The sequence below is a fragment of the Prunus avium genome, chromosome 8 (genome assembly GCF_965620075.1).
Source record: "Prunus avium chromosome 8, drPruAviu1.hap1.1, whole genome shotgun sequence".
NCBI classification, from domain to species: Eukaryota; Viridiplantae; Streptophyta; class Magnoliopsida; order Rosales; family Rosaceae; genus Prunus; species Prunus avium.
Window position 1 is genome coordinate 418,086 of NC_142291.1, and position 27,813 is coordinate 445,898.

At 36.1% G+C, this 27,813-nt stretch overlaps 2 protein-coding genes across 5 annotated transcripts; both read right to left on the minus strand.

The window, feature by feature from the left end:
• Window positions 1-736: 736 nt before the first annotated feature.
• LOC110746016 (Galactose-binding protein) lies at window positions 737-6,972 on the minus strand. Of its 4 annotated transcripts, none has more exons than XM_021946213.2 (5): window positions 6,830-6,972; window positions 5,036-5,243; window positions 1,775-3,105; window positions 1,553-1,638; window positions 737-995 (listed from the first exon to the last, which is right to left on the minus strand). In XM_021946213.2, exons 2-5 carry the CDS (start codon window positions 5,187-5,189, stop codon window positions 749-751), a joined length of 1,818 nt encoding a protein of 605 aa, XP_021801905.2. In that variant the 5' UTR covers window positions 5,190-5,243; window positions 6,830-6,972; the 3' UTR covers window positions 737-748. The 4 variants fall into 4 exon arrangements, with proteins under 4 accessions (XP_021801905.2, XP_021801904.2, XP_088101755.1 ...); XM_021946212.2 differs by lacking the exon at window positions 6,830-6,972 and adding an exon at window positions 6,043-6,324; XM_088245629.1 differs by lacking the exon at window positions 6,830-6,972 and adding an exon at window positions 5,467-5,944.
• Window positions 6,973-25,665: 18,693 nt separating this feature from the next.
• Window positions 25,666-27,046, minus strand: LOC148291067 (uncharacterized). The gene is made up of 2 exons (XM_088245327.1): window positions 26,248-27,046; window positions 25,666-25,957 (listed from the first exon to the last, which is right to left on the minus strand). Exons 1-2 carry the CDS (start codon window positions 27,044-27,046, stop codon window positions 25,923-25,925), a joined length of 834 nt encoding a protein of 277 aa, XP_088101453.1. The 3' UTR covers window positions 25,666-25,922.
• Window positions 27,047-27,813: the final 767 nt, after the last annotated feature.

Genomic DNA, 27,813 nt, shown 5'->3' on the forward strand with positions numbered 1-27,813 from the left:
TGTCCAATTCCAATGGTTCTATTCTTGCCACCTATGATTGTCCCCATATTTGCTAGCCTAGACAAAAAAACAAAGAAAGGGCTAGCTACCATTCCAAAGTCTCCCCTGTTTCTTTATCAATCATGACAGTCTCGTTTCTGAATGAGGTAGTATTATTATTATTAGTAATTATAACACGCACCTTAAAAGATTTTAAATCATGAATTAATGTTGACCATTTTGTTATCATCTTCTGTAAAACTAATTGTGCAAGTGTTTTCCGTTTGGAGGGTACCATCTCCATATAGAGACACAGAATTTACTCAAAAGTCAAGAAGAACCCCTTCTTTTGAATTTTAGTACAAACCAAAAAAGTGCAGGACAAGAAAAACGTTTCTACCTCTCTATTTGTTGTTCGTATTTTAAATGGAAAAGGTCAGTTGTTGATTTTGGACGACAATTCATACAATATGTAAGTTGTGCTTCAATGCCCAGTATTGGATCCAAATGGAATTGTTTTTTTTGAGTCCCCAAAGTTAGCAAGGGAAAAAGGTTTTCTCACACACATTGTCAAAGTGCAATGAAGTCGAACCTAAGATCACAGGTTTGTAAGTCAAAAGCTTTTTGCAATGGACCAGACCTTGTTGGATGAAGTAAAAAAATAAAGTAAAACCATTCCCCACAAGAAAGCTATAAAGCTCCAAGATATGTTTACCGTTTATAATTATTATTAAGGGAACGAAAAAAAAAAACAGAGTTATTGCAATGATTATAATGATGATATAAATAGGACAAGGATACAGCTCACAAGTAAAAAGAGCCAGGAAGAGCTCAACCGACAAAATTTCCTGGACTGGTCTGTTCTATGAACACTAAATGCCATATAAACACTAACCGCCATATCTATGAAAAGCTTCACAAGAGCTAACAATGAAAAAATTAAACATAAAAGAAATATTACGATACCCTTATTATCTACAGATTGCTGCTTCTCCCTCACCTTTTCAACCTCATATCTGCAAAGCAATAACAATTGTATTAGAATACACGCATCTATATGAACTGTTCACCTAGCAGAAACAAGTAGATGAATTCAGGCTAGATACATGGAGGTGAGCATTAAACCATTGTTTACGTTTTCCGGTTGCTTCAGATTAGATATATTTGATGAAAACGACGACAGAAAACATGCATAAGGTTGCCTTATATTCAAATTAACTTGCTTAAAAATTAATCTATGTATATATAACTACCCTTTACGAGCTCATATAAAATATTTATTAGATTTGAAACTAAAACAAATTTGAGGGCAAAGTTTAAGAAATATACAGAATTTGAAACACTTCAGTTTTCTTTAGTTTCTTTTTCTTTCTTTATTTGCTGTAACTTTAAAATGATTGAATAAACTAAACAATACAGATGTTTGGAAAGAGGAGGTAATAAGATTGCGTGCACTAAATAGTTGCTCCCCAGAAAAACGTAACTTGTCAACTCAACATCGCATCAATGTAGAAAAGAAACTTTCAATACATATAAACTGGAGAAGTCTTAAAACAAAAGATCGAACCCTGACCTGAGGATAGCATTGTCCCTGACCAAATTACCCAATTGCATGGAGACTAGGGACTGCCAAGATATAAGGTTGTGAACATCTTTAGCCTACAAGGACAAGAAAACATTTAAGAAAAGTATAATGCATAATACCGACAATAAAGAAAAGGCAATACCAATATTTCCAAGAATAATGACAAAGCTAATAATGGTCAAAATTCTATGAGATAAGAGTTTTACATACAATGATTTCCTGGCTTTCAAGGAGATTCCTTATGTCTTCTCTGATCGTCTGTACATCTAAATCTTTTTCTCCCAAATCTTTGTCGAATTCTCTGAAAATACTGCCATATTTTGAATTAGATTCCTCCAGGTATCGCTCCAGAACTGATAAACTAAAATCCAAGGAACGAACTTTCTGCATTAGTATTTTAAGAACGGTGTCCCCAGGCATCCTGTTAACTTGTAGATGGCGAACCTCTTTGATAGGATCAGGCACTTCACTTTTCATTATTTCATTGCTCAAGTCAGAGTTTGCAACTGCATCTTCAGGTTCCAATTCTTTAACAATATTATGAAAAAATTCATCAACCTCAGGGGAGTCTGGGTTGGAAGACGTAGGTTTCTGGTCAACAGTTGCTCCCTCAGAAACAAACGAACTGCTTTCAACAGAAATCAAATCCTCAAGCATTCGCTCAACAGCATCCACTCCATAAATTTCAATAACACTGAGTGTGCAATAGAATTCTGAACCATGATGGCTCAAAAGATTCAACTTTATATATCTCACCCACTTGGGTTCCTGAAGATCAAACCTTTGTGCAAGCTTATTATTTGCAGCAGTGAAATTCCCAAGTAGAACCCATTCATCGGTTGGATAGACCAAACTGCCAAGCAGCTCAAAAGCCTTTAAATTAGAAGAATAGTGCTCATGATTAGCTATTTGAATTGTATCTACTAACGTTTCTTCTGAAAGCTCTATATCGACAAATTTTCCTTCTGCAGAACATGGATTGCGAAGGTACTTGTCCTTATCCCTGCCTAAGATATTAGAGGCACCCTTAGCTTCCTTGTTAAAAGCCAAGACCTTGGCTCCCTTTGCAGCTAAAGCATAATTGTATTCAGCACCACCAGGCTCCACTCTGTGTTTTATGCTTCCAGCCTGACCATTTCCAGATTTAGTTTTGGAATTAAATGTTTTGCTCTTGAACTCATCAAGACCAAGTGGCACAGCACGAGGTAGGCGGCCATTCTTTGGAGCATCATTTTCAAGTTTCACACCTGAACCAGAGCTCTCCACCTCAGGTTGCTCACTAACAGCTGAGTCAAAAAATATATTTCCTTCAGCTAAGTCATGGTGGCTACTTCCTTCAGCTGAGGCACAATGTCTACTTCCTTCACTAGCAAAGAATTCACCATTTAAACCACTGGTTTCAACACCATTTGCGCACACACCTCCTGAATAGCGGACCAAATCAGTTTCTTTTTGTATATCTACAGAATCAGAGTGTTCATCCTGGTCCAGCTTAGCTTTGTCCCAAGTTGATATACCAACTGGAGATACAGTGGATCCATCTAACAGAAAGAAGAGACAAAATAGCTCATAACAAGCAGCATGCACGGAGTAAATCATAAAAATCACACTAAAAGTGAAAAAAGATAAAAGAAAAAGAAGAAATAAGATGAATGCAAAAAACGAAATTAATAACAGTGTTTCATCAAAGAATTCACTTGTTTGCAAGGGGAGATACAGACAGTCAATTTATCCAGAGATTTTCAGCCGAAATTTCGCTCAGGATATCTCAAAGCATGCTAACACTGCAAACCATCTTAATCTCAGGGAAGTTTCATGAAATTGCAGAAACCTACCAGACGATTTCCTTGTTTGGGCACGAATTTTGGCCTTGCACTGAAAATACTGAAAATACTTCAGGTGCTTCTCTACTAAGCACCCCTATTGTGCCCTTACACAAGAGTTGACTGCCTCTTGGGTTTCCTAATTTTTAAAACCTTAAGCTCTTTCCCTTTTTTTTTTTTTTCAACCAATGTCAGATGGTAAATAAAAGGTTGAAATGTCCAGTTTCCAAGCCTCCCCGGCCAACTAGACAGTCCTCAATAATATAACCTGCAATGATTTTGCTCTTCAACAGTTAGGAACCCAATCAATTTTCCCAGTCTTTAAAATTTCCCAAAGCCCAACCCTCAGCACCAGCAGCCCCATTTTCTCCATATTGGCAGCCCTATCATCAGCAGCATTAGTTGTCCATCATCAATTTTCCTGTTTGTGATTCTACACAAGTACCATGCCAATGCACCATCTCTTCGTGATTCTTTTTCTGTTGAGTAAAAGTGTATCAATGTTGAGATGTACACATGTACAAAGAGCTTCCCTACAACTAATGTCCGAATGTACAAAAGGGAAGAGCTTTGCTCTAAATGAAGTTGAAGTATCATATCTGCAGCCACATGCAATAGTAGTGAAGTATGAATACCATTTTATCTTTATTTTTGTTTTTACGAGAGTGATATGAATATTTGATTGAGTATATGAGGCTATAAAAACTAGAAACTAGATGGTTAAACTAAATCCTTACTTGGTTTGTTTAGTAGTCAGCAGAGAGTATTATATATTTTGGGATTAATTCGTATGCTTTCTAGAGATTTTACTTATTGAAAATTTTGTACATTTTTAGTTGTAAACTTTGAGTGCCAAATGGCTTACATGTCAACACCTTGAGGCTTATGCCTTGCCTTATGCTTTGCTCATTTTTCTCCTAATTTCTGCCCCTAAAATTTTACTGATATCTACATTTCTGTGTTTTCAGATCGTTGATATTTCTAACTTGTTTTCAGGTTATGATCTGCAATTTTCATTATTGTTTTTCCTTTCGGCGATTAGCTATGGAGCAGAGAGGTTTTAGGTACAGAAAACCACAAAGACATGCCTCAATAACTCTTCTATAATTATATCTAGTTCAATCTGAGCTGCTGTACAACATATAATAATAATATGTTTTCAGTGGCTTATTAAAAATTTCCCCAATCTGGTTTTGATTACAAGTCTACGCAAATGGAAAAATATTTCATCTTTGGATCCTCCCAAATTATACCCATGCATGAATTTCAAATTATTTCGCATATTAAATCGCTCAGCGCACCACATCCAGGATCATAGTTAACTAACTGAGTCACTGAAGCAGAAATGTAGCAAATAATACCATAACATATAAATCACAACGCTAAATAGGTGAGTCAAACAAAAGAAAAAGGAAAAAATATTAATATATGCAATGTAACGGTCGAGCTGATATTTCAGGTAAACAAGAATAAGTAGAGACCACTGATTCTAAGCCAAACTCAGCATCAGAAGCAGTTTTGCAACCAAACAAAAAATGGTGATCATATTCACTGCAGAAGCTTAGTGCTTTAGATATTATTTCAGAAATTCACGAACAATTCATAAAGGAAGCGAACAGAAGAAAATTATATTGAGTAGAGAGGTTACCTCTGTATCCATCTCCACGACTGAACCATAAGCTGAAAAGAAAGACAAGCCCCCACAGGACAAAAACTAAAGACAGAGACACCTTATACAAGCGGCTCCTTCCGCCGAACCCCAAAGCTCTTCTTTGCAGAAGAGCTCTACGTGACCTTTGCATTGCACATCAATCCAATCCACTGCTGAACGCTGAAAAAACAGAGAACAGAGTACCCTGTACCGAACAAAACATAGACTTGAGTTGAGTTCCACTCTCAGAAAATATAAGAAAATGAAATTACATACGTTTCACAGCTATGATTGTTGTAAATGGATTCCAATCCAAGTCAATGAATCAATCAGAATACAATATATAAATAAATATATATACAAACATGTATAGCTTGCAGATTCAGCAACATGCCACTACAGTTTCAAGCAGATGTGAAATGAGTTACCTTTAATGGAAAAACAAAATGAAGTGTTTAGATTGCAAGCTATGCAATTCAGAGAAAACTTAATGGGTGAAATACCAAACCGAATTATCTGGTAGCTGTACAAATTGATGAGAAAAAAAACGAAGAAGAAGAAAGATTGAGTAGACACCCATTTCAGTAAATTGAAATGGGAATTCTCCACCAAAAGAACCAAATTCACCTTAGCAGCCAAGCAAAACAACTTTTTGACCTCTAAAAGATACACTCTTTCACCAAAACTGATGGCGAAATGAGTAAAACAAACAAAGCCCATGAACTAAATTAAAATAGAAGATGAAGCAACCCTTCATGCCAGCCTGGTTCTGTCTCTAAAATTCAAAAAAGATCTTCTTTTTATTAGAAAAGAAAAGCAAAAAACTACAATTATATAAATGTATGCAGATCTTAGTCTAAGTGGATAGACAACAATTCCCGCTTCAATTGGGTAACCAAAGATGAGATCCAATTCAAATTAATTCAAAAAAAAAAAAAAAAAAAAAAAAACCAAAGAAAAGCAAAATGTTCAAAAGAAACAAAGAATAAGAATCACATGCCGACCTTGCAGGTTGGTGAATCAGTCGGTATCGTATTGAAACGATCAACAAATAGAACAAAACAAAATCGGCAAAGCGGGGAAATTTTCGAGATTAGCGAAAGCAAATCAGAAATGCGAAGTCATCGTAGAAGAGCGAAAACAGAGCGTCAATACGGCGTAGTTTAAGGAGATTGTCCGTGTTGCCTTGAGCGTCAAACGTCTTCCCCCTTTTTATATTCTTCTTCATCATCGTCGTCACTGCCTGTGTCGCTTTCTTTTGTAACGGTTTTGCTTCGATTTGATTTCGCCGAATAGTTGCTTTTCGATAACAGTTATTTATTTATTTTAATTTTTTTGAAATTCAAACATTTTTAATTTTTTTTACCCTTTGTCTTTTTCTAAATTGCAAGAATGAAAATCTTGGGGTTAATATGTAAAAAGCATGTTTGGATGGCTCTAGAATTGGAGAAAAACTTTCCGGCCAATAATGTTATTTCACATGGAAGTGTTATCACGCATATCTTAGCGTTATTAACCGGCCTAGCAAAATAATGTTATTTCCATTCCATAAAAGTCTTTCTCCTAGAATTGTTGGAGAAGTAGAGGAAGTTGTGTCGTTTTGCCCAAACAACAACTATTTTGGGGATTGTACAAAGAGACCACCATTCATGGGAATTTTCAGAACTTGAGATGAGAAAATCTAGATTGTTATTGTAACTCATAAAAATAAAATAACAAAAAAGAAACATCCTAAGCAAGCAAGCATATATAGAAATGAAGAAAACAGAATGAAGAAAGGATTGTTGGTACCTCTTTTTGTAAAAGCAGCCTTTACCTTGTGCATTAAGGCATACGAGCAATTCTTTCTGCCCAGTAAGAAAAAGAATTTCAGACTTTCTCAATGCCCACATTGGACAGGATACTAGGTATTTATAAACCCTACTACAAGTTAGAAATTCTAGATATTTTTTTTCTTTTCTGTTTTTGTATATCACAATAAGCCAAAAAAATCGAAATAATTGAGCCCTTTAAAAAAATAAAAATAAAAATAAAAATCTTCCAAGCTAGACAAGATGCTTGAATTCGTGCCTTATGAATTGCAGATTGCATTCCATTAATGCAAAACTTACTATGTTTTTTTTAAAATGTGAAATTAAATTTTAAAAAGCTTTTGCAATTATTTTGTCATGAGTGGATGACCAGGAGGATGAATGGAAATGTTTTGTTTCTGTCAGTGGAGTGAGCTGGAATCGCATCCATATCATTGCCAACATCTAGTTAGTACGTGGCACTGTAGCACGTGGCAGTGCCAGTATGTTTCTTACACGTATGCATTGACAAATAGACATGAGCTGTACCTGCCTTCGCTCTTAAGTCTAAAATACTACCGACGTGTCCAGCGGGCACAGCACGAGCTTAACTACACTACGCTACTGCATTCGCCTTCCCTCTTACGTCTCAAAACTAAACTACACTACGCTACTGCCGACTAAAACTACCGACATGTCCAGCGGCCAAAGCTCTTCTCCACGAGAAATTATAGAATAGTACGGATGTACCATGTAAGCATGTGATACTCTCATTCAAATATTGCCATGTGTCCATTTTAAAATAGAAATTAAACTTTTTTTTACAGCTGGATTTATTTCTTAATTTTTATCTTATGAAATAAAATTAGAAAATTGAAAAACTTCAGAAAAAGGAAAAAAAAACATGCCATGACCGCCACCCATCTCCACACTACCTGCCATGACTGCCACCCATCTCCCTTCCTCTTCCTTTTTCCTTTTCCTTTTCAAACCTTATAGTAATTGTAGGTAATGGAGTTTAAAGAGAGGTAGATGTTGTGTAGATACAGCTGCACCAAAATGGATTCAGTTGCATCCTCAACTTGTGATACTCGCAAGTACACGAGCCGTTCGGTAGTATAGCGTATGTAAGTGCGAGGTCGATCCCACGAGGATTGGTGATTGAATGATCCAATTTAGTTTCCCTACACAAAATAGAAACAAAAACAAAGAACATAAAACAAGGAAGAAAGAAATAAGTAACTCAAGCAAATAAGTTCCCAAGTTCAATTTAGATTAATGAATTGATTCTAGCTAAAGTATGATTAAGCCATGGTGTGTGGTCATAACCTTGTGTTCCTAATTTCCTAATTTGATCATTTGTTGTCTAACCTAAAATTAAGCATTAGGAACCCATTAAGCATAGAAGAACAATTTAAACAACCAAGCATGTATCTAATCCCTGTTGTCGAATGTCCATACATACTCTTCCTATTCATAGTTCAATTCGAATTAAAGCATGGTGTATACTCTTAATTCAAACCAAGATAGCTAACATGCAAGCCTAAATGGTGATCAATCATTCAAACTAGCATATTAACTTATAAGCATAATGAATAAGAACAAAAACCATAATTGAAACTTGGAAACTAATTAAACTTGAATACTTAAGAAAGAATGTACATTACAAGAAAAATAAATTACAACTAAGAAAACATTAAAGAAAGCTAGAATTGAGAACTAGAAAGCAAAACTAAGAGAATTTGAGGGAGAGAATGGAAGGGAGCTCTAGAGAAGTGTTTGAGAGCTCCCCCCCTTGGGGTGTGTTTACAAGCTTAGAGAACTTCTCTATTTATAGGCCTAGGGAAAGTGAAAATCTGAATTCAATATGACTAATGCATACAACACTTGTATTATAAAATCTGAATTGGTTGATGCACTTCACCAATAAATCCCACCAGCAGCCCTAGCTCATCTTCATGTCACCATGACCAAGCTTCCAACCAGAAACAATAGCTCATCATGAGGTCAGCATGACCAGCAACTTCAAGGGCTTACAAATTGGGCTAGGCTGAATCAAATGAAGACTTTAAGATGTCCATTGTGAAGTTCAGAATGTGTATGATCCAACCACACAAGTATTGGCCCAATCCAAGCTCGGAGGAGGAAGTTAAGGCCGAAACAAATTGCTAACTCGTTTTGCTCGCTGACAAAAATCCATCCTGAGCATGGTTCAGTGTTTGCTAGGTTACGGACTCCAGATTTATCCAATGGGGCTGAATTTTGGATATGTTATAGTACACACCCATTGGAACAACTTTCATGAAGAATGCGGCCTCACCCGAGTTGTGTAGGTTGCTGAAACAAAGATTGCAATATGACCTACGGAACTGGACTGGCAGGGGGCTGTAGCCAAAATGAGTTTGTCTTTAAGCACTTCTTCCCTTTATCCAAATCAGGCTTTAACATGCATGGATTGCATCATTTCCTATCCAAAGCCATCATTGTTACATAAAGCTGAAAGATAAACACAAAAAGGATTAAAAGCACAAGTTTAACTCAAAAACATAACCAAATCATAAGCTAGAAGGGTACAAAATGATATACAATTATGAACCGATCAGTAGAGAAAACTAGTATTGATGATTATGATGATGATGATGATGATGATGAAATGGAATAGTGGAAGCGGTGGTGTTTGTGTAAATGGTTGGGAAATGTTAGAGTGAATGCAAAACAGAGAGACCCTTTGAGAGAATTGTTGTATTGTATTGATTGAAGTAATTGTTACCAAGGAGTTACAGTATTGGATCTGGGTTTGGAAATACTATGATGATGGCAAAGGTTGTCATGATCAATTTCAGAGAAAGGGGAATTAAGGAAGATGAGGGTTTGGACGCCGGTGTGGTGAAAAGGAGAAGAGACGGGGAGGAAGAGGAAGAGAGAGGGATGGCATCCATGGAACGCAGTGGGGTTTTAGGGGAGGGGCGTTGGTTGTGAATAATTTGTTTTTTCTTTTTATGTTTTTCAAAATATAAGTCCAGCTGTAAATAAATATTTAATTTCTGTTTTAAAATAGACACATGACAATATTTGAATGGGAGTATCACATCCTGACGTGGTACATCCGTACTATTCTATAATTTCTCCTTCTCCACATCGAGTATATTTTTTATGAGATAAAAGATAATACATTGTCTTTATAATTTAGACATAAAGACCGATCTAATACAAAAACAAATAGTCACAGAAGATTATTTCAAATACGGAATTGCAGTAATGAGAATTTTTTTAACGTAATAAGCATTTTCATTATTAATTATCGAATGAGTTGATTTAATATATTTGCTTTATAAATCACAAAAAATAAATTACCGGATTTTTTTTAATTATCAAAATGGTCCTGAAACTTATCCCGAAATTACATTTTGATCCTCTAATTAAATTATTCGCTTAAATGTTACTTCAACTCTCTATTTTGTAATGTGATCGAAGTAAGATACCTCAAGGTCAAAATTAGTAATGTGAGCCTTTAAAATGGACTTGAAGATCTTCCCAATAACTTACGCATTCTTAAATGGACAACATCTTCCCCCATCACCTTTCAACGTCGAGTGTAATAGTTGCATAAAACATTTTCTTATGGGAACAAAACTATATCCTTTAACTCATTTGATCTTTTATAACTGTTTAACCAGGGAATCTAATTTTGCTATGCTTTTGCAATTGACAGCCTTTACTAGTTTAAGGACTTTGTTCGGTTTTTTGTCTTTCTACATGGAGGGAAGGGGTAGAGTTTGGCCCACATTTCCACTATGGTGCTATCTCATTTGGAAGGAGATTGTCTATTTTGACTTGAGCGTTAAACGCCGTCCCCCTTTTTATATTCTTTCATCATCCCCATCATTGTGTGCCTCTGCTTTCTCTTGTAATGATTTTGCTTCGATTTGATTTCGTCCAATAGTTGCTTTGCAAAAACACTTTTTATTTTGTTTTGTTTTGAAAATTTAACTGTTTTTTCCACCCTCTGCCTTTTTGGCAAGAATGAAAATCTTGGGGCTAATTTGTGAAAAGCAGGTTTGGATGGTAGGCTTTTGGTACGTCGGTTGGCTCTATAATTGTTGGAGTAGAGGAAGTTGCGTCTCTAGTCTTTCCCCAAACAGCGACTATTTTGGGGCTTCTAAAAAGACCACTATTTGGAGAAATTATACAATAGTACTGTAGTATCACGTGGCAATGATACATGGTATTACAGACGAATGAGATAATGACATATGGGCAACAACTACGATAGAGAGAAGTAACGTTAATTGGTGTTAATCTCACTGTCTGAGAAACTTCTCGTACCCACCTTCTCAGTTTTCACCATCATCGACGACAACCATTGCCATTTCTGCAAGATTTTTTGAAAAGCAGTCATGTTGCTTCTTCACAAAGCTGATGAAGAATTAACCCAAAAATGGGTCATCAGTGACTATCTGCTAACTTGTTCTTATATGAGGGATATTGACGTAGATGAGGAAACTTAGCGGATATGTTCGCTGACTTGATGATTAGTGTTGTTGTTGATGCCTCCGGATCTTCATATTCCTCTTAATTTCTCCTTTGTTTTTTTCTTTCTTTAAATTTAATTGAAATTACCCTTGCCTTGCCCCAATTACTTGGGTGCTAGTAAAGGAAAATCATGAAAGTTGTAGTTGTTCAGGTGCCGTCATTTCATTGGTCCGTACTACCACCTGTCAAATGCGACGTGATAGTACAGTACCATTGTATAATTTCTCCACTGTTTGTGGGAATTTGGGAATTTTCAGGACTTGAGATGAGGAGATTTCAATCCTATTTTTATTTTAAATCATAAAAAAGAAACATCCTATTTTCTACTACAACTATGGCACAAAATCAAAGCTTATAGAAATGAACAAACAGTGTATGAATCAATTAAAAAAAATGTGCAAAGGATTGTTGGTACCTCTTTTTGTAAATGCAGCTTTTACCTTGTGCATTAAGCCATACTAGCAGCAATTCTGCCTAGCAAGAAAAAAAAATTCGGACTTTCAATGGGCACATTGGGCAGGATAAGAGGCATTTATATATATATAAAAAAAATTGGTAAATTAGGGCACTGATAACAGCAAAGGGTTTTAATAAAAGTTAGCATTTGTAGATATTTTTTTCCTTCTATTTTTTCGTGTATCACAATAAGAATTTGAATTATTGGACCCCTTTTTTTTTAAAACAAAAATATATATAAGAATTGGACCTTATTTTATATTTTAAATCCCTCAAAGCTGCTATGTTGCAAATACAACTGAAATCCCATGATTTTGATAGCAAGAGTTGAATGCCTTTATAAATCTTTATATTTTGAAAAATATATTGTGACTTTCCGATTAGTTAAAAGAGACAACCCTTGTTAACGGGGCCTAACTCAGTGGAAAAAGACATTAACTTGTAGACTAGTGGTGTCAAGTTCGAACCCTCATGGCATCAATGTGTATGTGAGAAAACCCCCACCCCCTCCTAACTTTGGCCCAGAGAGAGAGAGAGAGAGAGAGAGAGAGAGAGAGAGAGAGAGAGAGAGAGAGAGAGAGAGAGAGAGCTCTTCCAATATTTTTCTTCATGAATAACCATTCATATAAGATGAAAAAAAAAAACTTACAGAAATTGGGCATTTGTCTTGTGGAATTTTAACATACATCCAAATCAACCAGCTTTTGTTTGTAAAAAAAGAAAAAGAAAAAGAAAATAACTATTGAAATAGAAATAGCAACCTTCCTTGAAATAAAATGAACTAGCTAATAACCTTTCCATGCTAGACATGATGCTTGGATTCGTGCTTTATGAATTGCAGATTCCTTTCCATTGTTGCAAATTTTCTTGTTATTACTTACTATGTTTGTTTGAAATGTTGAATTAAATACAAAAAAGCTTTTAGAAGTATTTAATTACCACGACCAGGATGCATGAAAATGTTTTACTATTTTGTCGAATAGAAAACAATTGAATTAGACTATAATTTTTTATCTAAAGAATAACCGCAATAATATTTCAATAAAATGATTTTTTTTTTGTCGAATAGAAAAAAACATATTTTCTAATAAAATCCAAATTACAAAACTATAAATTCATGCTTCTCCAAAACAACCAGTCAAAAGAGTGGCTGGAAAGACAAAAAGGGCAATCCAAAACAACAGACCAAGGAGGATCCGCCAAGCGAGGAAACCAGCTTATCCAAGTTAATGCATATGGGGTAGCACAACAGTAGAAAAATGGGTCAAACACTCCCCTCCTTCCAAAGTGCACCCGAGTATGATTCACGTAGGAGACAATCTTGAGACAACCCAATATAATCTCCCCCTCTCTAACGAATGTGAAAAAAAATATTCAGCTTTTTGCTGGGATTCGTAATCCTGCTAGAATTGAGACTGACTGGATTATAAGTAATCCAATCCAAGATGATTTGGGGCACCATACGAAGGAGTAGGATTGTGGATTCAATACAGTGTTTTTATCCAGACCACCAAACGGGTTCGTTCAGATCCGAAATAAACAGAGGAAATAAAAAATTGAAGATTAAATAAAAACTATACTGTTTTTTCTTTTTAATAATTCGTACAGAGGAAATAGCCGAACGGCTGTACTCGTTTGGATTTTTAATTTTTTAAAATAAATAGTACAGCCGCACGGCTATACACTTTTCTCTTAAAATAAATAGAATCGCCGAACGGACTATACTGGTTTTTATTTTTGAAATAAATAGTACAGCCGAGCGGCTATACGCTTTTTTATTTTTTATTTCTTAAATAAATAGTATCGCCGAACAGCTATACTGTTCAAATATATTATTTACCCCCTTCTGATTTTTTTTTTCTTTTTCAAACTTATTACAAATATAAAGAATTAGCATTTTCCTGATTTATACTCGTATTATACACGTAAGTAAGTATTTTTCAATAATACTTCCGTTTTCCATACATTACTTAAGGACTTGGTAAAATACATATTTTTTTTTAAAAAAGCAAACATACAATACACACATTGTACACACACATACGTATTTTTCATGTTTAATACACGTATAACTTTCCATAACACACACAAAATTCAAGTATTATACTCGTTAAATAACATATTTAAAAAATTTAAATCGTACAGCCGTGCGACTGTACTCCTTATTTTATTTTATTTTAATAATTAGTATAGCGGCACGGCGATACTCGTTTTTCATTTACTATTTTTTATAATAATTAGTATAGCCGCACGGCTATAATCGTTTTTTAGTTTTTATTTCTTAAATAAATACTATAGCCGATCGGCTATACAATTTAAATATATTATTCCACCAGTATAGCCGGACGGCTATACTGCTTTTTCTTTTTAATAATTAGTATAGCCGGACGGATGTACTCATGTTTAAAAAATAAATAGTACCGCCGACCAGCTGTACTATTTTTTTAAAATAAATAGTATAGCCGCTGGGTTTTTGCTTTTAGTTTTTTGAAATAAACTAAAAATTAGTATAGCCGCGCGGCGATACTCGTTTTTCATTTTATTATTATTTTTAATAATTCGTATAGCCGACCAGCCACACTATTTTTTAATTTTTTATTTCTTAAATAAATACACTCCTTTTTCTTTTCAATAATTAGTATAGCCGGACGGCTATAGTCTTTTTTCTTAAAATAAATAGTATCACCGAACGGCTATACTTGTTTTTATTTTTAATTTTTTGAAATAAAAATAAATAGTACATCCGCCCGGCTATACGCCTTTTTATTTTTATTTCTTAAATAAATGGTATAGCCGAACGGCTATACCGTTTAAATATATTTGATTTTTTTCCGTTTTCCAAGTTATTACACGTATAAAGAATTAGCATTTTCCCAATTTATGTATTTTTCAATAATACTTATGTTTTCCGTACATTGCTTAAGGAGTCGGTAAAATACATATTTTTATTGTAAAAGCAAATATTGCACACGTATTTTTTTACAAACTTTTCCATAACACACCCAAAATTCAAGTATTATACTCATTAAATAACATATTTAAAATATTTAATTCATATAGCCGTGCGACTGTACTCCTTTTTGTAATTTTAATATTTTAATAATCAGTATAGCAGCGTGGATACTCGTTTTTCATTGATTATTATTTTTAATAATTAGTATAGCCGCACGGCGACACTGTTTTTTATTTTTTATTTCTTAAATAAATAGCATAGCCGCACGGCTATACCTCTTTAATATAGTATTCCACAGGTATAGCCGGGCGGCCGTACGCCTTTTTCTTTTCAATAATTAGTATAGCCGCACGGCTGGACCATTTTTATTTTTTACTTCTTAAATAAATAGTATAGCCGGGCGGCTATACAATTTATTTATATAAAAAAAAAAAGAAACCGTCTAGCCGGCCTAGGCGGCTAATTTTTCGAAAATTTGACTTTCTTCATCGTTTGCGTTTTTACACAACAGATTTTTACGAGTTAGATCATGAAAAATTTGCAAATAGAAGCTAAGCATATTGACAAACAAGATTTGGGAAGTTTTGGTTGGGAAAAGAAAATTTCAAAAATACTATTTGCGTTGGGTTTACCTTAAATGTTGTCATGTCAAAAATGGAGATCATCCCTCCTGGACAAATTAAAGCAGGACATAGCCTCTTCAGGGTTGGTGCTGGGAAGGTCATTGTTCATCAGCTCTAAGCGACTCCTTGGTTTCCATAAATTTGGATGAACCTTGGAAGTTTGGGTAATCACAACAATTTTTGAGAGTATTCGAAGTGGATTTTGGGTAATCACTACAATTTTTATTATTATCCATTTTGGGTCCATATTGTCTGAATTGTGAAGTAATTGGCAATTCTGGCAGGTTGGTGCCACAGGAAAAGCCTTGAAGGATGTCATTGCTGTTGGTATTGGTGGCAGCTTCTTAGGTCATCTTCAAACATGTCCTCGTTATTTATATATAATAATATAAAAAAAGGTTTACCCGCCCGGCTATACTCTTTAAATATATTATTTTAAGAAGTACAGCCGTGTGGTAGTGCCGTTTAAATATATTATTGAAGGAGTATCGCCGAGCGGCTATACCATTTAAATATATTATTCCAAGCGTATAGCCGCTCGGCTATACTATTTATAAAATAAAATAAAAAGGACCCGCCTAGCCCGCCTAGGCGGCCGATTTTTGGAAAACTTGAATCTAAGCTCCATACAAACTGAAAATCAGTATTTTCCATTTTCTGTTTTGGTTTATGTTATGTTTGGTTGCTAGGAAGCTGCTGATGAACAAATATGCTCTTACAAACTGAGTTGGTCTAGTTAACTGACCCAAAAGGAGTATGCTGCGTTCTGGGGCTCCAATTGTTGAGTCATCTCTTCTTTTGAATTTTTTCTTTTTTTTGTCAATTCTCGGTAATGTAATTTGGGTGAAATGCAGCTTTTGGATCCATAAGATGGGCACAAAATAGGAAATCAAAAACTCCCAGAGAGATGCAAGATAATACAGCTGCTGTAGAAGAGGAAAAACCATCATCTTCGGCCAAAAAATTGCTGAATCATTGGTTGAGATTCAGTTCAAGTTTACCATATATTTTGGTTTTAATTTATGTTTCAATTACTGGGCATATGACGTCTCATCTGATCCTACTTTCTGCAACAGGAACACTTAGAGAGCAATGAGGGTGATCCCGAGTTACTTGTTTACATTCCGTGAGTATCCACTTTTGTTTTGTTTTTTTTTATGTGTTATCTTCAGGACATGAGTTAAAGAATGCATAAACATGAAATGGATGGGGATAGGGGAGATCCATTGGTTGACTAGGTGTACCCATTTTTCCATATTTTCATTCAATTTCAATGGTAACATGTTTTGTTAGATCTCCATAGTCGGATCTGTATGAGTTTGAGTATGGGATTCAACCTTCCGAAGTAGCATCTCCAGGTTCACCTAAAACAAACATAACACTTAATAGGAAGTTTGATGGGATACTGTTGGACTACTCACGGCAATGTGCCACAATGCAGTGTTTTCTAATTAATGTTGTCTATGCCACAATGCAGGCTGCATCCCTCAAAGAAAAGATTAACCAAATCTTTGGTCGAGTATTATGTGGATAAATATGGAATTAAAATGCTAATTTGAACACTTTTTATCTGCAATTAGCAAGAAGTGTTTCCTATTTAATATATATATATATATATATATATATATATATATATATATATATATATATAAATATATATATATATTTCTGATCTGGGGGAAGGGATTAAAATTTGGGACCTCTTCCAACAAAGTGGAGAGAACTACCAGTAGAACAATATAGCTTGTTGGTGTCTCCTATTTAAATGTGTATTTCACCGAGTCTTTAAAACATATACGGAAAATGAAAGTATTATTGAAAAATACATACTTACGTGTATAATACAAGTACTAAACTGGAAAATGCTAAATTCTTTATACGGATAATAAGTAAAAAAATCAAAAGGGGACAATAGAGACTCAGGTAATGGCCTAATAGTAATGAATAATTTTCTAAACTACGATAAAGGAAAATTAGGGAAAAATAGTAATTAAAAAAAAAAAGAGTATAGAAGGAGTACAGCCGCGCGGCTATCCTTTTTAAATATATATTATTTAGGGAGTATAACCACGCGGCTATACGTTTTAAATATGTTATTTAAAGAGTATAGCCGCTCGGCTATACGTTTTATTTATTAAAAAAAGGGTTATTCGTAGCAATGGTCCCTCAACTATACCCGTAGTTACACTTTGGTCCACCAATTCAATTATTAGTTGCAGGGGTCACTCAACTAGGTGCTATGTTGCACCAGTAATCCTTCCGTCAAGTTTGTGACTTTTTTCGTTAAAAATGAGGGTAAATTCGGAAATTCATCCACAACCCTCCCTTTCCTCAACAATCCTCCCCTTCCTCCCAGTGGTCCTCCTAGATCACTAGTAAAAAAAACCCTTTGCGCGACCAAACACAATTCGTCGCTCAAAGTGACTTTGCGCGACGAAAATGAAACTTCGTCGCTCAAAGTCTTACGCGACTAAATTTTGCGCAACGAAACACAAATCGTCGCACAAAGTCACTTTGCGTGACAAACCTTTTGCGCGACGAAGTGTGGTTCGTCTCGTAAAGTCTTTACAAAAATAAAGAAAATAAAAAAATTATTTGTAAAAATCTTTGCATGACTTTGCGCGACGAAACAATAAAATTCGGTGCACAAAGTCTTGCGCGACGAAGTGCATTTCATCACGCAAAGTCTTTACAAAAATAAATGAAATAATTTTTTTAATAAAAATCTTTGCATGACTTTGCACGACGAATTTATAAACTTCGTCTCGCAAAGTCTTTACAAAAATAAAAAAAAATAAAATAAAAAATTTATTTTGTTAGAAAAATATTATATTTTAAATTGACTATCAAATTGGTTCATTGTATTCATATAGGGTCACGGAGTGTAGCTGTAAAAAATCATCAAAATCGAAATTGAAATAACCATTAAATCGTGATTTTTCGTTTATAACCGTCGAAAAATTTTGTCCTATTACTTGATCTCTGAATGTTTATTTCTTCCGATTTTTGGCGTATATGATCTCAAAGTATAAACAAACAAGTTTGACGGTTGGATCTTTGAAACTAGTTTCGTAGAATGCGTATGCCATCAAAACAATATATTCACTAACAATTAAGAGTTTATTTATACTTTCATTAAGTACAACATAAGATTTTGTGGTATCCACTAGTGTAAATATTTTAAATTGAAGATCAAATTGAGTCATTGTATTCATATAGGTTCAAGGAGTGTAGCTGTAAAAAATCATCAAAATCGGAGTTAAAATAACCGTTAAATCGTGATTTTTGTTTATAACCATCGAAAAGTTTTGTCCCATTACATGATCTCTGAATGTTTATTTTTTCCGATTTTTAGGGTATACGATCTCGAAGTATAAACAAACAAGTTTGACGGTTGGATCGTTGAAACTAGTTTCATAGAATACATATGCCATCAAAACAATATATTCACTAACAATTAAGAGTTTATTTATACTTTCATTAAATATAACATAAGATTTTGTGGTATCCACTAGTGTAAATATTTTAAATTGACGATCGAATGCAGTCATTGTATTCATATAGGGTCAAGGAGTGTAGCTGTAAAAAATCATCAAAATCAGAGTTGAAATAACCGTTAAATCTTGATTTTTCGTTTATAACCATCAAAATATTTTGTCCCGTTACTTGATCTCTGAAAAAAAAAAATTTCCCGATTTTTGGCGTATATGATCTCGATGTGTAAACAAATAAGTTTGATGGTTGGATCGTTGAAACTAGTTTCATAGAATGTGTATGTCATCAAAACAATATATTCACTAACAATTAAGAGTTTATTTATACTTTCATTAAATATAACATAAGATTTTGTGGTATCCACTAGTGTCAATATTTTAAATTGACGATCGAATGCAGTCATTGTATTCATATAGGGTCAAGGAGTGTAGCTGTAAAAAATCATCAAAATCAGAGTTGAAATAACCATTAAATCTTGATTTTTCTTTTATAACCGTCGAAATGTTTTGTCCCATTACTTGATCTCTTAAGGTTTATTTTTTCCGAATTTTGGCGTATACGATCTCGAAGTATAAACAAATAAGTTTGACGGTTGGATCGTTGAGTAGCTTTAAATTTGTTTATTTTGTACGTATAACACTTAAGAAATTGAATAGTATATATATTTATTAGTAGGTTTAAAAATTTGGGCAGGTACCAAAAATGAGAAATGTTTTTAAAAAAAAATTTACGACTTTGCGCGACTAATATATAGTAGTTCGTTGCGCAAAATATACTCTAAAAATTTGGCGAGTACCAAAAATGGGAATTGAAAAAAAAAAAATTACGACTTTGCGGGACGAATATATAATTCGTCGCGCAAAGTTTTGCGGGACCAATATATAGTCGTTCGTCGCGCAAAGTATACCCGAAAAATTTGGGCGGATACCAAAAATGCGAAATTTTTTTAAATTTTTTTTTCCAATTTTGCGCGACCAATATATACTAGTTCGTCGCGCAAAGTATACTCTAAAAATTTGGGCGGGTACCAAAAATGCTAAATTTTTTTTAATTTTTTTTTCCAACTTTGCGCGACCAATATATAGTAGTTCGTCGCGCAAAGTGATACGGTTTTTAAAACCAAAATAACACATCCACCATTTTCTCAATGTCTTCTACTCTTACCTCTACTCTCTATTTCCTTCTCCCCAAACCCTACCCTTTCTCTCACACTCACTCCTCTCACTTAGTCTCTCATCTCTCTCTTCACTATCTCTCACTCTCACTCACTCGCTTATCTCTCTTTTCATCATCTCTCACTCTCACTCACTCTTTCATCTCTCTCTCACTATCTTCTCTATTCTCTCACACTCACTTCTCCCTCTCATTCTCACTCACTCAAAATCTTGCCAAAAGGTATATTCTCTCCAAAGTTTAATTTTTTTTTCTTCATTAATATGTGTTTTTGGAGTTAGTTTTGAGTTTATGCCAATTTTTTGTTATTTTGTTGTTATTTGACAATATTTGTTTTTTTTGTAGGGAATCGTCGAGACTTTGACGGCTAAAGTTGAGGATTTGGACGCTATCGAAACATATCCTCCGCCACTACCACCACAATAGGCTTGTAGATTTTATTATTGTACTTTGTTAATTTATGTGTACATTTTGAATATTATATATATTGGATAATTTGACCACTATTTTTCATATGTAATTTTATTTTGAATATGTCAATTTAAATTAAAGTAATTAAAAAAAATCATACAATTAAATTAAATTTAAAAAGTAAAAATTTGAAAAATTAATATAATGAAATTGATATAAAAGAAATAATAAAACAAAATGTCAAAAACCTTGGGCGACAAAATATTTCGTTGCGCAAACTATTAAACTAGTTAATTTTAACTAAAAATTTATAAAAAATTTATATAAAAAAAATTTGAATATTTCGTCGCGCAAAGATTTGCGCGACATTAGGATTCGTGGCGCAAAGTGTATTTGCGCGACGTTAACTTTCGTCGCTCAAAATAATATTATTCGTCGCGCAAAGTAATTAATATTCGTCGCGCAAAGTTGATACTATTCGTCGCGCAAAGTAGTTATAATTTGTCGCGCAAAGTATCTTTTAGCAACGTTAGTATTCGTCGCGCAAAGTTGTTATAGTTCGTCGCGCAAAGTATCTTTGCGCGACAAAAAATAATTTTCGTCGCGCAAAACCTTTCTTTACGATCTTTGAGCGACATAACTTGCGCGACCAAAATTTCGTCGCGCAAACTTTGCGCGACAAAATTGTACTTTGCGCAACAAAATTATTTCGTCGCGCAAAGTGTTTTTTGTAGTAGTGAACATATGAGGGTATTGAATGATCTAAGAATAATACTCACATATGCATACACATGACGCGCATCTATACTCAGTTTTTGCAATTTGTTTAAAGAAATAGTATAGCCGCCCGGCGATACCTGGTTTTTAATTTTTTAAAGATATAGTATAGCCGCGCGGCTATACTCGGTTTTCCAATTTTTTTAAAGAAATAATACAGCTATACTCTGCTTATTACGTATAACCTCTTCAATAGTAACTTCTTGCCTCTCCTACAGAAAAGCCAATACCAAGTCTAAAGATCCTCAAAAACAAATAATTTCAAAAGTCTCACCTTTTTCTTAATCTTCTCGACTGGAAGACGCTTGACTTCTTCTTGCTTAGGTGCTGAAGTGCCATCACCAACCCCGAGAGAGAGAGAGAGAGAGAGAGAGATAGTGGGGGTAATGAAATACAAACATACACTGCTACATACATCTATACGCATATTTACAGTATTACCTGAAGAAGCAGCTCCATCTCCACCAGAAGATATACCAGTAGACTGCAACTGGTTGGCTACTTTATCAGCTTCTTTCGCATTAGCCTCTGCCAAAAATAAAAACAAGAATTAAATTATTAAATATAGCAAGTGAAGAAAACAAAACAGAGCAATCATAAGAAAATAAGAGGTGTTCTCCCGCCTAGCGCCTAGGAGCCGCCTAGGCGCCGCCTAGGTCGATTTTTCAGAGTTTCTTCTTCTTCTTCTTCTTTTTTTGTGGTGGGGGGGGGGGTGAAGAGATAAGAAAACATGTAAGAGATGATTAAAACTGAACACAAGAAATTAGGGTTTGGGTGCAAAATAGAACCTTTAACGAGATCCGGGTAAAGGTCTGGGGCGTTTTGGATCAACCAGGGCTTGCATTTCTTGAAATCGGGCCCAAATTCACGGTATTCTGCAGGCAAACTGCACCCAGTTCGCAATCGCTGAATTGAAGACGGTGTTTGTGGTTTCTCGATGACGATGAGATATATGTCTTTGCTGGATTACGAGTGCAGACGCCGTAGGCTAGGCCCAATACGGTGCGTTTCATCAATTGTGCCCATCATATAACGCTATCATGTATCTGTTTATGTTTTCTTGGGCCGGGTAGGCACACATGCTTGAAATAAATGAGAAATATTTTTGAAATTTGCACCAAAATGTGCATATTGCAGAATATTGATAATCTTAGTAATCTTTTTCTAATAAAAGTGATTAATGTTTTGCGCCTTTGGTAATAAGTTTTGAATTAATATTTTTTTTTCCCGTGAAATTGTAGTGCTGCTGCCTCCAAGGCCAAAGAGAAGCAACCTTCAGAGAGTTTGCAAGAGAAAACCACAGAAGATGAGGCTTGACCATCTATAGAACAGACAAGGAAATGGTTGCACATCAAGAATGAATTTTACTTTGTGATCAAATTTAGTTAATTGACTTGAAAGATCATTAGACTCTATGTAAACCTGTTTTCTGCGTGCCATCAGACTTTAATTGCGTTTTGAGATTATCAGTTTTTTCAGTACTTTGTTTTTGCTTCCAGTTCCTCCAACAGCAGAAATCAAAGACGAGAGGAGCAATGGATGCTGCCAAACAAAGTGTAGAGATTTGTGTAAAGATTTTCTGGTTTAGAATTCTTTCTTATGTCTTTCATTACTTACAATCAACACATATATATACAAGTTCCTAAGCCCACCAAGTTAGGCAACCAACCTAGTTAGGCAACCAACCTAGTCAAGCCCCCCAAATATTGTAGGTGCCAAACATAGTAGGTGCCAAACATTAATTGACTACATAATTAACACATGTTAATTGACTACATCATTAACACTCCCCCTCAAGTTGGTGCAAAGATGTCACGCATGCCCAACTTGTCAATAGACTCATTGAAAACTCTACTTGACACTGCCTTTGTCAGAATATCAGCCAGTTGATTTTCTGAGTTTACGAACGGAAACTTAATCATCTTTTTTTTCAGTTTTTCTTTGATGAAGTGTCGATCGACTTCCACATGTTTAGTACGGTCGTGTTGTACTGGATTATGTGCTATCTCGATGGCAGCTTTATTGTCACAATATAGGTTTGTGGCATTCACTTGTTTAATGCCAAGATTCTTTAGTAATCTCCGCAACCAAAGCAATTCACATACTCCTTGAGCCATTCCTCTAAACTCAGCTTCAGCACTGGATCTTGCTACAACTCTTTGTTTCTTACTCCTCCAGGGGCAGTCTTCAAGTATCGCATTATCCGTATTACTCCATTCATGTGAGCTTCACTTGGTTGATGCATGAATTGGCTTACCATACTCACAGCATAAGCTATGTCAGGGCGTGTGTGGGATAGATAAATCAATCGCCCAACTAACCTTTGATACCTTTCTTTATCAGTAGGAGCTTGATCTGGATACATTCCCAATTTGTGATTCTGTTCAATAGGTGTGTCAGCTGGCTTGCAATCCAGCATTCCTGTTTCTGTCAACAAATCTAACACATACTTTCTTTGGGATAGAAATATGCCATGTTTAGATCTAGCAACCTCAATGCCAAGAAAATATTGTAACTCACCCAGTTCCTTCATCTCAAATTCACTTCCAAGGAGCTTCTGTAGATTATGCATCTCTTCATTGTCATTACCGGTAACCACCATATCATCTACATAGATGATCAGGGCCGTAAGCTTTCCACCACGATGCTTTAAGAATAATGTGTGATCTGAGCTACTCGGAGTGTACCCAAATCGCTTCATGGAATCAATAAATCTCCCAAACCAGGCTCGGGGTGATTGCTTTAGCCCATACAGAGATTTTCTTAGCTTGCATACGGTATTAGGACCGGATGTCATAGGAATCCCTGGTGGTGGATCCATATATACTTCTTCTTGTAAGTCCCCATGAAGAAATGCATTCTTTACATCATATTGCAGTAGTGGCCAGTCAAGATTTGCAGCCAAGGATATGAGAACACGTACAGTATTGATTTTGGCAACTGGTGCAAACGTCTCCTGGTAGTCAATTCCATATGTTTGTGTATATCCCTTGGCCACTAATCGAGCTTTGTATCGGTCTATGGATCCATCAGCTTTGTATTTAACAGTGTATATCCACCGACATCCAACTGGTTGCTTCCCATGTGGTAAAGGAACCATTTCCCATGTAGAATTCTTTTTCAAAGCTTCCATTTCAATTGCCATTGCTTCAATCCATCTAGAATCTGTCACAGCATCCTGCCACTTACTTGGAACACATACAGTAGATAATTGATTGACAAATGATGCATATGACTTTGACAATCTATGAGTGGACACATGATTATTGATGGGGTATTTAGATTTAGCATTAAGGTCAGGGCAATATTGAGGTTTAGGTTTTCCCCTAGTGGATCTAGGTGGAAGTATATATGGTGCAACATTAGGTGGCTCAGTGATTACCTCAAGTACTTCTTCATCACTAGACGAATGATGCTGTGGCAGGGCAAGAGGGGTTGTATTTTGTAGTTGATCATCTGGGGCATCTGGATCACCTTCTGGTTCCATAGTCTCAAGGTCTTCACTGAGGTCAGAACTGAGAAGATCAAGATCTTCAGGATTTTCAACTCTGTGAAAACGCGACTGGTCGCTGGATTCTTCGTGACTGGTCGCCTCAGGCACTTCTCCATTTTTTTCAGTATATTTTTCGATCGTCTCTTCAAATGATGAGTCCTTCTCTTCACTCCCCCTCTCCCCCTGAAGAGAAGGGGTCTTGGAAACCACAAAGTAGGCCAAATCTTCATGAAAAGTGGCATCCATAGTGACAAAGAGCTTTTGAGTAGGAGGATGGTAACACTTGTATCCTTTTTGATTCAAGCCATATCCAACAAACACACATCGGAGGGCACACGGATCCAGCTTACTCCGTTGATGAGAAGGAACATGAGCATAAACAACACAACCGAACACACGAGGAGGCAACTTAAGGATGGTAGGAAGAGAGATGTGATGAGCCAAGGTATCTAGTGGAGTTCGGAAATCCAGAACACTACTAGGCACTCGATTAATCACATAGACTGCAGAGAGAAGAGCATGACCCCATAAGTGGTGAGGAACTGATTTATCAAGCATGTAGGCACGGGCAACTTCAAGTAATTGGCGATTCTTCCGTTCGGCGACACCATTTTGTTGTGGAGTGAAGGGTGTGGAGGTTTGATGGATGATGCCTTGGTCCTTGAAGAATTGAGCCAAGGCACCATTTACATACTCCCCACCATTGTCGGACCGGAACACTTTGATGGATGCTTGGAACTGAGTGGTGATCATAGCATGGAATTCCCGGATTGTGGTAGTAACATCACTTTTATGGGCGAGCAAGTACACCCATGTCATGCGGGTGCAGTCATCTATAAATGTAACAAACCATATTTTGCCATTAGAAGAGATTTTAGCAGGACCCCAAACATCAGAGTGAACCAACTGATCAAAAGGAAATTCTGTTTTATTATCACTTGTGGGAAATACGGCACGATGGCTTTTGGCCAATACACACGTTTCACACTGAAATTTTTGATCAACTAGACCTCGAAATAAAGATGGAAACAACCGGCGAAGATAAGCAAAAGATGGATGTCCTAAGCGACGATGCCAGAGCCAAATCTGTTGGTGAGCATGTGAGTTTGGAACATGAGTATGAGCGGCACGTGGTGGTGGCGGTGGTGAGACTGTCAAAGAATACAACCCCCCTCTCCGTTTACCATGCCCAATCGTCTCGTGAGTCAAAAGATCCTGAAATGTACAATGAGAAGGATAAAAGGTGGCATAACAATTATGTGAATCAAGTAATTTTCCAACTGATAATAAATTGCAATTAATAGACGGAACTAAGAGTGTATGGGGTAAAACTAGAGAAGGGGAAAGTGATATGGTCCCTTCTCCAGCAACATTAGAAGGGACCCCATTGGCACTAGTAATGTAAGGATGGCGGGACTGAGTAGACAGTTTAGAAAAAAGGTTAGAGTCAAAAGTCATATGATCAGTGGCACCAGTATCAATTATCCATGTAGTGGGATGCGTACCTGAGTTGGGGTTGGAGTTAGAGAGCAAGGCAGGAGACGGGGATGCATCGGTAGTCATGACACAAGCAGCTTTGGGTGTCATATTGCGGGTCTTGTGTGTATCCCACCACTCAGGATAACCATGAAGTTTAAAGCATTTTTCGACAAGGTGATCACCACCACAATGGGTACATTTTCGAGTTCCTTTTGCATCATCAGGTTTAAGGCCACGAGGGGGCAGCCCAGAGGATGCACGGTGGGGTGCCCGATAGGGCTTGACTGCCATGGCACTGCTACTTCCAAGCATGGAGGATTGGCGACTATCTTCCTCCATCACAAGTGCATAAGCTTCAAGGACAGGTGGTATTGGGTTCATAGCAAGGATCCGGCTACGGACTGAATCATATTGAGGATCGAGTCCTCCCAAGAAATCGTACACTCGATCGGCATCGAGTGCTTGTTGGTGAAGCGCCACACCATCAGGATTGGTGTGCTTACAAGGACGAAGGACGTCGATTTCCTGCCAAATTAGATGCAATTTTTCATAGAAAACACTCACAGGCTCACCATTCTGAGAGGTGGTGACTGACTGACGGCGGAGCTGGTACAACTTAGAGCTATTCTGAGTAACAGTATAGGTTTTCTGAGCTGCTTCCCACACCTTACAAGCTGTTGGGCAGTGATCAAATAAGGCACGAACATTCTTGGTCATGGAGTTGAGGAGCCATGACTGCACCAAACAATTGTCTTCATCCCAAGTGTCATAGCTGGGGTCATCAATGGCAGGGGCAGATTTTTTACCATTAATGAAACCAGCCATACGTCGACTTGTTATGGCCAAACGAACACTACGAGACCATGCAGAGTAGTTGGACCCATCCAACTTATCTGGAGTGATTTGAGAAGGGTAGTCGTGAGAGGAGCGGACTGGTGGAGTAGAGGAGTTAGCCTTGGAGGAGTCGGAGGCGTCACCCATGAGATAAGTCGGGATAAGTATATGCAGCGGAAGGATAAAACAACCAAGGGAACTCAACACAAGTTTTGTGTTGGAACAATATAGGAGCAAAGAAGTAAAGGCAAGATTAAGTAGAGGCAAGGTAAGGCAAGAATAAGGTAAGAACAAGGTAGAACAAGGTAAGAACAAGGTAAGAACAAGGTAGAACAAGGCAAGAACAAGGTAAGAACAAGGTTATGCAGAGGCAACCAAAATCGATTGCTCTGATACCATGCCAAACAAAGTGTAGAGATTTGTGTAAAGATTTTCTGGTTTAGAATTCTTTCTTATGTCTTTCATTACTTACAATCAACACATATATATACAAGTTCCTAAGCCCACCAAGTTAGGCAACCAACCTAGTTAGGCAACCAACCTAGTCAAGCCCCCCAAATATTGTAGGTGCCAAACATAGTAGGTGCCAAACATTAATTGACTACATAATTAACACATGTTAATTGACTACATCATTAACAGATGCATCTAGTGTTTTTTAATATACTTGCAATAGCTCAAGCTGGTATTGATGTCTTTGATTGCTAACAGAGTTGAAGGAAGAAGACAGAGAGAGTTCTAGAATATTCATATAAAGG